General features: G+C 67.2%; 1 protein-coding gene across 1 annotated transcript in view; it reads left to right on the top strand.

The window, feature by feature from the left end:
* The first annotated feature begins 3,861 nt into the window (after positions 1-3,861).
* MYO15B (myosin XVB) overlaps positions 3,862-10,834 on the top strand; it is a 28,810-nt gene continuing 21,837 nt past the window's right edge. Inside the window, exons 1-14 of the mRNA XM_089318008.1 lie at positions 3,862-5,687; positions 5,872-5,935; positions 6,082-6,191; positions 6,339-6,415; positions 6,686-6,804; positions 7,020-7,114; positions 7,220-7,283; positions 7,407-7,520; positions 7,603-7,764; positions 8,273-8,386; positions 8,486-8,544; positions 8,619-8,751; positions 9,586-9,681; positions 9,857-9,988. Of these exons, the coding sequence (XP_089174134.1) occupies positions 3,877-5,687; positions 5,872-5,935; positions 6,082-6,191; positions 6,339-6,415; positions 6,686-6,804; positions 7,020-7,114; positions 7,220-7,283; positions 7,407-7,520; positions 7,603-7,764; positions 8,273-8,386; positions 8,486-8,544; positions 8,619-8,751; positions 9,586-9,681; positions 9,857-9,988 (3,150 nt within the window). The 5' untranslated portion in view covers positions 3,862-3,876. The remainder of the gene's footprint in view (positions 5,688-5,871; positions 5,936-6,081; positions 6,192-6,338; positions 6,416-6,685; positions 6,805-7,019; positions 7,115-7,219; positions 7,284-7,406; positions 7,521-7,602; positions 7,765-8,272; positions 8,387-8,485; positions 8,545-8,618; positions 8,752-9,585; positions 9,682-9,856; positions 9,989-10,834) is intronic.

Genomic DNA, 10,834 nt, shown 5'->3' with positions numbered 1-10,834 from the left:
CGCGGTGGCCATTGGAGGGTGAACCAACGGCAAAAGGAAGACCTTTCTCTCTCTGTCTCTCTCTCTCACTGTCCACTCTGCCTGTCAAAAAAAAAAAAAAAAAAAAAAATTCAGTGCGCTCAGCCGAGCGCTTGGGCACGCGCCCTGCGCTGTCGGTGTGGTTTGTCCCGGGCAAGCCGGGGAGCTTGTTCCATTCTTCAGCAGAGCCCAGGCTGCGTGTGGGGAACACACCGGTTCTCCTCTCACAACACAGCAATCCACACGGAAGACTTCGGCACCCCCAAGAAGGCGAGGGTTTCTCCCGCGGTGAGCGCGCAGCAGCGAACGCGGGCTGGGCGGCCCCTAATTCAGTCCAGCTCTGACACTGGGGCAGCGTCACATCTCACTGGTGGGGGGCTCAGTCCCCCACAGAGTAGTTGCGGGCTGCGGGCCCACGTGGCTCCCCCTGTTCCTGGGGAGCATTACGTTGGTGGAGCGGCTCGTGGGGTGCAGGGAAGCACTTGGTCGGCTTATTCGGACTCTCACGCGGGACACGTAGGACGCTGTAGCGGACAGGGACGGAGCCCCCTTCTGCCTCTACCAGGAAGCTCCATGAACCCTGTGTTTTCTGGTGTGCTGGGGAGACGGGTGTGAGGCCACAGAACCGCGTGGGAGCCAGCGAGGTCCTTCCTGGGATTAGACCAGGGCCCGTCTGCAGTGGGGAGGGTCTTGTGTCTGCGCTCAGATTCCATGGCGGCCTTGCCGCGGGAGGGCTGGAGGGATTTTAAACCAGGAACTGTGGACACAGAAACTTCAGATCCTGAGACCACACATGGCGATGGCGCACAGGTCGGGGCCGGCAGGGGGCGCTCTCACCCCTTCTCGGCACTGCAGGTCCCTGCTGGCTCCGCCCTTTCTATCAATAGACCCTAGGGGTCACTCCTCCGCGCCTGGCTGCCTTCATTCTCCATGACACTGACTGGATGGCCTACGTGGCTGCTCGGAGCTGTGGGTGATTCTCAGCGCTGTGTAGTTGATAATCCACTGTGTGAGGACCTCACGAGGGGTTCTGGTTCCCCGGGGACCTCTGAATACCACCCGGGTGGGGTGGGCGAGCCCGGGCAACACGGGACTGCAGGCTGGGGTGACCACACACGCGCTCGTGGTCTTTTGGAACCACTGCGCCCTCCTCGAAGCCTGGCTCCTTGAGAAGGCAGACTGCAGAGGCTCGACCCAGGCCCCTGGGCCACGAGGAGCACCTCCCCCCCATACACACACAGCAGTGCCTGCTGGGGCTGGTTCCGGCAGACGCACAGGGAGGCGGGGAGGGGGGTCAGGCAGGCGGGGCCTAGCGGAGAGCATTCCCGGGAAGGCGCTACCGTCTGGAATGTTTCCTCCCTTGCTCTGGAGCCGCGGGTGCTCCTGGGGAGGAGAGGCCAGAGCAAGGTGGCTGGCCGGGTACAGGAGTCCATGGTGGGGCAGGTCAGCCCTGGCTCCATTCTGGGGGCACAGAGCCTGGCCCTGCAGCAGCTGCCTTGCCCCAGGCCCTGCCAGGAGCCTTAGCAATCCTGTCGGAGTAGTGACAGCAAGAAACAGACCTGGCTGGTAAAGCCACTGCCTGCAACGCTGGTGTCCCATGAGGGCCGGGCAGTGGAGGGTGGCCCAAGTCCCTGGGCCCTGCGAGGGCCGGGCAGTGGAGGATAGCCCAAGTCCCTGGGCCCTGCGACCACGTGGGAGACCAGGAGAAGCACCTTGCTCCTGGCTTCGGGTCAGCGTGGTGCGCCGGCTGCAGCAGCCATTGTGGGGTGAACCAACGGAAAAGAAAGACCTTTGTCTCTGTCTCTCTCTCATTATCTACTCTGCCTGTCCAAAAAAAAAAAAAAAAAAATCTCGGGGAAGCACAGTGATTCTCAAACAGGGGAGAGAGGTTTATTTTCACAGAGAAATGAACTTGAAGAACAACGTGATTCTTCTTGAAAAGAAATTATTTGAAAGGCACCGCTGCGTCCTGGGCACATCAGCAGGGAGCTGGAGCAGCCGGGTCTCCAGCCAGCACTGCACGCGGGCTGCAGGTGTCCCCGGCTGCTCCGCAACGCCCGCCCCAGGGCTGAGCGCGGGAAACGCTGGGCGACTCCTCGCATCACTGCTGTGTGGGAACACGGGGCCTTCGCAACACAGAGCCACAGACCCAGCAGTTCTGCTCCTAGGACTGATCCCGTGTGCATGCAGAGGTAAAATTACGTCCCAGTGTTCTTGGGAATTTAAGCAGAAGATGAGAGAGGGTGTAAAAATGTGCAACTGGTTAGCAAAAGGAAGGAAGGGATATTACCTGCCTTCGTTGTGGGGCAGCCCGGTGAGCTGCCTCCCTTAGCTGTGCTGGGAGTCCCCCCCACCCAGCTCCCTGTATAGCTCCTGGGAAGGCAGCAGAATGTAGCCCAAGGGCTTGTGCCCCTGCACCCAATGTGTTCCAAGTTCCAGGCCACTGAGGCCATTTGGGGCGTGAACCAACAACGGAAGATTGATCTCCACCCTCCCAGCCCTGTGAGCCACATAGGCCTGCATGTGAACTACAAGGGAACTAATGCGCACTTCTCTCCGCATAGCCCTGGACGAACACAGAGAAGTGAGCTACTGCAGGGAAATGGAGCAGCCGAGTCGGGAACGGAGACTTTGATCCTGTGATTTTAGACTACGTGAACTGATTACCTTTTTTTTTTTTTTTTTTTTTTTTTGACAGGCAGAGTGGACAGTGAGAGAGAGAGACACAGAGAGAGAAAGGTCTTCCTTTTTGCCGTTGGTTCACCCTCCAATGGCCACCGCGGCCAGCACACCGCACTGATCCGATGGCAGGAGCCAGGTGCTTCTGGTCTCCCATGGGGTGCAGGGCCCAAGCACTTGGGCCATCCTCCACCGCACCCCTGGCCACAGCAGAGAGCTGGCCTGGAAGAGGGGCAACTGGGACAGAATCCGGCGCCCCGACCGGCACTAGAACCCACTGTGCCGGCGCCGCAAGGTGGAGGATTAGCCTAGTGAGCCACGGCACCGGCCCGAACTGATTGCCTTTTCAAAACAGCACGGAAGACAGGCATGGCGCATCTGGGGACTTAGGGTCTGGTTATGCACCCTTGCCACCAAGGGGCGTACAGTGTTTGTTTTACACGGGTTCAGGGTGCACGTTTCTTTCTTATGCACCTTTTGGTAAATGATACGTCACAATTGACAAGAACAGAAACTAGGGAGCGGGGGAGCGGCACAGCTAACACGCTGCTCGGCCGCCCACATCCCCTGTCTGAGGGCCTGAGTTCCAGTCCCAGCTCTGGCCAGAATCCAGCTTCCTGCTCACGCGCATCCTGGGAGCCGGCAGGCGATGGCTAAGGCACTTGAGTTCCTGTTGAGGGCATAGCGAGGGAACCAGCAGGTGGAAGAGCTCTCTCTGGCTCTCTGCCTTTTAAAGGGGAGGGAAAGCTAACAAAACCCAGGATGCCTGCCACGTCCCCACACCGAGCTGGCCCCAGAGTCCTGGAGCCCCGGGACTAGGAGGCCGGACAGCTGCACACGCCATCCTGCACAGACCAGCAGGAACACGGCCAAGCCCAGGCCCCCGGCTGGCACAGGGCCAGGGCGGCGCGGTTGGCAGCGGCTTGGGCAGCGGTTGCCCTGTCCACGGCCTTTGTCTGCGCGGCTGCAGCGTCTCCTCTTTCCGAGACGGCCCAGCTCCATTGTTGCCCAAGGGGGTCAGGACCCGTGGCCTCCTGCATTATTGAAGCTGAGACCTAAGGCGGTAGCCCAGGGAGGGTGGACTGAGCCTGCACCTGCCAGAGCAGAGCTGGGGCAGCAGCAGCCGGACAGAGGGACAGAGGACCCGGGTGTCGCGAAGCCGTCCCCTTGGAGCCACCCATGGACGGGAACAAGGGCAAGGCCTGCCAGCGCCCTGCGAGACCCGGGCGGCCAGCCTCGGAGGAGCAGGAGTCGGGGTCGGCCAGCGCAGACGGCGCTCCCAGCAGGGGACGCGGCCCCGGCCGCAGCAAGACCCGCAAGGCGAGAGCCCCCAAGGAGCCCGACCCCGCCGGGGGCCACAGGACGCCCCCCGAGGAGGGGGACAGCAGCTGCGGGCGGCCAGCGGGTGGGCCGCCCCCAGAAGCGCAGGACAGGCGAGGCAGCGGGCGTCGGGGTCGCGGGCCAGGGGAGAGCCGTGGGGGGCGCCAGGCGGTGGAGGTGGAGGAAGAGGAGGAAGATGGCCTCCGAGGAGCGCCGCGGAGAGGCAAGCGCACCCGCCGCAGGAGGAAAGGCACCGGGCGGGGACCTTCTGCCCGTCGGGGCCGCCCAGAGACCCGGAGCCTGGATGGGCACACGTCGGGCGGGGACGCGGGCAGCTCCTGCCCGGACAGCGGCAGCCAGGGAGGCAGGGCCTCGGAGAGGCGGCCTGGGTCGGAGCCGACGGACTCCGAGGGGGCCCAACTCGGGCGGGGGTTAGGGCCGCAGCCGGGGCAGCGCCCGGGCAGCGACGAGCGGAGCGGCGGGAAGGGACGGCCGCGGGCGCGACCCCAGGGAGCGAGCGGGGATTCCGGGACAGGCACCGACTCCAACCAGGACGGGGCCGCCCCGGGAACGCCGAGCCCGGCCTCTGAGGCCCAGGAGGCCGCCAGCTCCCCGGAGGGCAACGGCGGGTGCGTCCCCAGCGGCTCGCGGGCCCCTGGGGCCCCTGGGCCGGCGCAAGACCCCAGCGACGACGGGGCGCAGCCCGAGACGGGGCCACAGGACCCCGAGCCGGCAGGAGCCGAGGAGCCGACGGCCGGGGCGCAGCACCGCCGGGAGGGCAAGGAGGTGGCGGCGGAGGGCGAGCCCCAGGCGGTCGCTGCGCGGGGGGACCGGCCGGGGGTCGCAGCGCCGCTGGCCGCCGTCGCGGTGCTCCGCAGGCTCCGCGCGAGGTCCCCGCCCAGCCCCGCTCCCCAGGCCGCGGGTCCGCGCCGCGCCAGCCTCAAGGAGCGGGTGCTGCGCGTGGTGCGAGCTCTGGGACTCGTGCGGTGGCTGCGGCGACGACTCCCGCGGGCCGCGGGCGAGGGTCCGGGGTCGCAGCGGCCGCCGGGCGAGGGGCGGAGCCGCGGGCCGGGTCTGCGGCGCCGTTTGGCTCTGCGCCTGGAGGGTCTCACGCGGCTGGGGGCGGCGCCCCGGACGCCCCCCGGCGGCGGCTCGAGCTCCCCACAGGAGGCCCACGGCGAGGACCCGACTCCGGACCCCAAGTTCGCTGTGGTGTTCCCCAGAATCCACGGGGCGGGGGAGGCGACGAGCAGCCGGAGCTGCCCAGAAGCGCCCGGGGACGCCGACCGCGGGCAGGACTGGCCGTCCGCAGGGGCTGCGGGGGACAGTGGGGAGGGGGCGACTGGCCCCCGCCGCGACTCTCTCCTCGCCTCGACTCCCCGCAACGGGTCCCCCGTCGACGCGGGCGGCGCCAGCAGCGAGACTGCGGTGCACTGGGCGCGGGGCGCGGGGCCCCGCCAGGACCCGGGTCTCGGCCCCGACCCGCTGCTGCCCCGGCTCACTTTGGAGACGCGCCTGCGCGGGGAGAGGAGCGCGGGGTCCCGCGGGCCGCCCAGGGGGCGGTGGGAGCCGGAGGACGAGGCCGAGGCGGCGCTGGAGAGGAGCCTGGAGCTGAGTCTCGGGCAGGGCCCAGAGGGCCTGGAGGACACCGAGGACCTGGCCCGGCTCCGGTGAGCGCGGCGCCGGCCTCGCGTCCCGCCCACCCCGCGTTACAAGTCCCTCCCAGCCAGCAAACGGGGTGTTTCGCCGCACGGGAGGGCGGGGTCCGGCGGCGCCCACGCCCCTCCCCCTGGTCCCCCCTAGGGGCGTGGGCCCACAGCGCGGCCTCACGCCCCGCCCCCCGTGTCCCCACAGGCTGGTGTGCGACAGCTCCGTGCTTCTGTGCCTCAAGAAGAGGTTCCACCTGGGCCGCATCTACGTACGGGGGGGCGGGGGGGCCTGGGTTTTCCCTCCCTGGGGACAGGGGGCTCCCCCCCAACACACTGGGCGGTGAGCCCTTTCTGGGGGGCTGGGCCCCACTTTGCCCCTGCACGTCTGGATGAGAGCCTCTGCTTTCTTCCGCAGACCTTTGGGGGGCCCCTGCTGCTGGCTCTGAACCCCCGCCGGCCCCTGCCTCTCTTCTCACCTGAGGTCCTGGCCAGCTACCACCCCAGGAAGACACCCAACACTGCCCCGTAGGTGACTGCCCCTGGGCGCCCCTCCCAGGCGACCGGGGGCCCAAGTGTCCCGTTGGCTGAGGTCCTGGGCCCTGGGGGCACATCCCGCCTGCTCCCAGGGGGCCCTGGAGCCCGACCATCCATCCGCTCATGCCCCTCCCCCAGACACGTCTTTGCCGTGGCGGCAGCAGCCTACCGCCTGTCTCAGAACCCTGGCCAGGACCCCTGCATCCTCCTGGTGTGAGTGTGGCTGCCCTGCCCGGCTGAACCCACAGGGCCTCCCCCAGGGGTTGGGGCATGAGGGCTGCGTGGGAAATGAGGAGTCTGGGCCACTGCTGGGCAGCCACTCTGGCCGCAGTGGTGGGAGGCGGCACTCAGGGACGTTCTGTTTGCCCTCTGTGCCCTGGCTCCATCATCCCGGGTTTCTGGGGTTGTCACTTTCCCAGGCTTGGTAGGGCAGTCCCACGGGCCCTTCCTGGAGCCCTCGCTGGCCCCCACCCCACCTGGAGCGCCTCCCCCTTGCAGGGGGCACAGCGGCTCCGGAAAGACAGAAGCCGCCAAGAAGATGGTACAGTTCCTAAGCGGCCTGGGGCAGGAGCAGACGAGGGACAGGGCGTCCCAGGTGAGGGCTGTGGGCGGAGCCGTCCCCAGGGACCCAGGAGGGGTCCAGGGAACCTCTTCCTGGGCAAGGCGGAGGGTGGTCTGTGGCCTCAGGATGGCCAACCGCAGGGGCGGGAGGGGTGGGGCCCCTAGGTTGGGCACGGAGAAGCCCCCGGGACACCCGACGGGTGGGTGGGGCCGCTGTCCCAGGAATGCGTGGACGCCCCCGCCTTGCAGCTAAGCCAGGTGCTGCCCGTGCTCAGCAGCTTCGGCCACGCCAAGACCGTCCTCAACGCCAACGCCAGCCGCTTCGGCCAAGTCCTGCGGCTCTGCCTGCGGGAGTGAGTGAAGGGGTCCAGGTGGCCACTGGGAAGCTGGGTGGCTGCCCCGTTCTGGGTCAGGGTCCTGGGTTTCCGGCACCCCCACTCTGTCTCCTGTGCCCACAGCGGGGTCGTCGTGGGCGCGTCTGTATCACACTATCTGCTCGAGACCTCCCGGGTGGCGTTTCAGGTAAGGGCCTGCTCTCCGCCCCCTCCAGCGCCCAGAAAGGAGAGGGCAGAGAGAGGGGGGCTGCTGCTGGGGGCCCTAAGCCTCCAGGCCCCTGCGCCCCCTAAGCCAGTCCTTCTCCCCAAGGCCCAGGCCGAGCGGAGCTTCCATGTGTTCTATGAGCTGCTGGCAGGGCTGGACCGCACGGCCCGGGAGCGGCTTTCCCTGCAGGCACCAGAAACCTACTACTTCCTCAACCAGGTGAGAGGGCCTGCCCAGGGTCTGGGGAGGGAGCAGAGCCGAGGGCACTGGCCCCGTGCCCCAGCCCTGCTGCCCTCTGCAGGGCCGGGCGTGCAGGCTTCGGGGCAAGGAGGACGCCCAAGACTTCACAGCGCTGGCCAGGGCCCTGCAGCTTTTGGGCCTGAGCCCCGAGGAGCTGGCCGCCGTCTGGGTCGTGCTGGCCGCCACCCTGCACCTGGGCAACATCTGTTTCTGCTCCTCCGAGGTGGGCTCGCGCCGTGGGCAGGGCCGGAGGTGCAGGTGCAGGGGCCGGGGGTTCCTTGCTCCATCAGGGCAAGTGACCAGGAAGCCACACCCCAGAGCATGGGAGCCCCCAGAGCCCTAGGCCGCCCCCGGGGGAAACCAGCAGATGTTTGTCCGGGTGTCTGTGCCTCGCGGCTGCCACCCCTAAGAAGAGTGCGTGGCACTAGGTGGGCGGCTGGGGGGTGCCCGGCGCCGTGTGAGCCTGTGGATCCACGCTCTCAGCTCTTGTGACAGCGCTGCCACAAAGCGTGGAGGCTCTGGGGGACAGGAACCTGCCAAGGCCACTGGTGGTGCCGACCCGCCGCTCAGACCAGAGCCCAGTGCGTCCCGGCCCAGGGCGCCCCACGTGCTGTCATCACGCTGGGTGACAGGGCAGCAGCTGGTGAGACAGAGCCAGGCCCCGCCCCTGCCCCGGGGAGCGTGTCCACTCCAGCAGCCGAGCCCTCTCTGTCCCATCCCGCCGTGTCCAGAGGGAGTCCCAGGAGGTGGCCGCTGTGGCCAGCTGGGCCGAGATCCACACAGCAGCCCGGCTACTGCAGGTGCCGCCAGAGCACCTGGAGAGGGCTGTCACCAGGAGGGTCGTGGTAAGCTGCAGGTCCTGGCTGGGGGCAGGAGGGGGAGCAGGGGCAGGGCTTGGACCACCTGCAGGCCGGGCACACACCGGCACCTTCTCTGGCCTCCAGGAAACAGCCTACGGCCAGGTCTCAAGATCCCTGCCCGTGGAAAGCGCCATGGAGGCCAGGTGCCCTGGGGCAGGAGGGATGTGGAGCCCGGCCTGGTGCTGTGCGCCGCGTGGCTCACTGACCGTGCCCGCAGGGACGCCCTGGCCAAGGACCTGTACTCGCGGCTCTTCCGCTGGCTGCTGCGGAGGGCGAATGCGTGGCTGGCAGCCCCCGGGGACAGAGGCCGCCTGCGCACCATCACTGTCGTGGACGCCTATGGCTTTGAGGTCACCCCCTGGAGTGCAGCCTGGGTAGTGGGTGCCTGCCTCCTCCTGCTGTGTTTCTGGGAACACCAGCAGTTCCCGCTCTCCCTGCAGGGGGCGCTCACGAGCCCTCTGCCGCCTGGCCTGGAGCTGGGTGTGGAGGGGCCGGGGCAGGTGGCAGAGGCCGGGAGGAAAGCGGGGGGGGGGGGGGGACCCAGCTCCAGGGCTTCGGAGTCGGGCGAGGAGCTGGGCTGCGGGAGGACTTGGGGTTTGTTGCCGCCGTCTCCAGCTGCGCGTCTTTGCGGGGAGGGTCCTCCCGCCTCTCACCCAAGTTCATTTCCACGCACAGCCTCCACTTCCTTCCCTGGTCCCCGGCTGCACAGAGACTCACGGGGCCGCCAGCGTGGGCCATTCCGGAAGATCCTGGCCCTCAGGGTGTAGGGGAGGGGGCTACAGGGAGAAGAGGCGGCCCCGCCTGGGTCCCTGGACGCCCTGTGTCTGCGCTGCCTGCCTCGGCTCCCGCCGTCCACTCTCTGGGGTGTGAAGTGCTGAGGGTGCCCAGAGCACGAGTGATCCCACTGGAGCAATGCCGGAAGGCTTCTTGGAGGTGGCAGTCTGGCGCTCTGCTTAGGAAGTTGTGGGATTCTGATAGCCAGTGGGGTAGGTAGGAGGAGAAGGGACTTCCAGGACCCGGGATGGCGGTGACCAAGGCCTGGAGCCGCACAGCCGTGCTGAAGCAGAGACGGGGGCGGGGCAGGGAGCCCTGGTGCACAGCTGACGGCAGGATCAGCCCTGTGTGCAGCCCCCCGCCCCTGCCCCCGGCCCGCGTGCCCCGCCTCACTGCTCGCGTGTCCCCAGGCCCTGCAGGTGAACGGCCTGGAACAGCTGTGCAACAACCTGGCCAGCGAGCGCCTGCAGCTCTTCTCCAGCCGGAAGCTGCTGGCCCAGGAGGAGGTGGGGGGGAGCTGGGCGTGGACAGGGCAGGGGACCCCCAGCACTGCCCGCCGGCAGTCCCCAAGGCCATCCTCACTAAAGGGGAGAGGAAGGAACCCAGGGCTCTGCCCTAGGCCCTCTCCCCCCAGCTCCATTAGGACCCCCACAGATGGGCCCCAATGCCCACTCTCTGCAGGAGGAGTGTCAGCGGGAGCTGCTGCCGTGGGTGCCCATCGCTCAGCCACCAAGGGAGTCCTGCGTGGACCTCCTGGTGGGCCAGCCCCACAGCCTCCTGACTGTCCTGGACGCCCAGACGTGGCTGTCCCAGGTGAGGGCCAGCGGCTGTGGCCCAGCCTCCCCCTGGTGTCTGGGACAGGGTGTGGAGGTCCTGGGTAGCCGGCAAGGCCTGCCGGAGGACAGCAAGGTCATGGGGTACAAAGACCCGCCCACCGTCCTTCAGGACAACCTTGGAAGACAGCAGCCGGGCTCAGATCTTGTCTCTGGGTGAACTTGAGCCCGATTCCCGGCTCTTAACTTCCTGGCGTTCCTGCCCCAGAAGGAGACAGGAGCCAGATGCATAGGGTGGTGGGGACTGGCCAAGGCTCAGAAGACCCACGCACAAGTGGCTGCCACACAGGTCTCTACCGGTAGGGGGCACACTCGGGCTGCGGTGCATCGAATCTACACATTCTTTTTGACTGCCCTCTTGTGGTGTCTTCCTAAATAACGCCCGGCTCCGCCTCAGCGGCGCCCTCTAGCGGCCTCTTCCTGAGTAGCTCCCCAGCCTTGCCCCGGCTTCCAGGTTCAGCCAGGTGTGTGTGTGCAGTGGCCGTGCCAGCCGTCCTCTACCCTTTCTTTACCGATGGAGCTCCGAGCAGACTGGCTCCATGGACGGTTCACTGAAGAATGAATGAATGAGTGAACGAATGAGCCTGTGTGCCAGGACTGTGCTAAGGATAAAAGTGAGCGAAAATAGACCTGGTCCCTCCCCCCCTTAAACCCACAGTAAGTGGCCAGCGCCATGGCTCAATAGGCTAATCCGGTCAGGGCGCCGGATTCTGTCCCGGTTGCCCCTCTTCCAGGCCAGCTCTCTGCTGTGGCCAGGGAGTGCAGTGGAGGATGGCCCAAGTGCTTGGGCCCTGCACCCCATGGGAGACCAGGAGAAGCACCTGGC

Source organism: Oryctolagus cuniculus, chromosome 17 (genome assembly GCF_051225735.1).
Source record: "Oryctolagus cuniculus isolate XC-2025 breed Fujian yellow rabbit chromosome 17, ASM5122573v1, whole genome shotgun sequence".
NCBI lineage: Eukaryota > Metazoa > Chordata > Mammalia > Lagomorpha > Leporidae > Oryctolagus > Oryctolagus cuniculus.
This window is presented reverse-complemented; position numbering and strand designations above follow the sequence as displayed.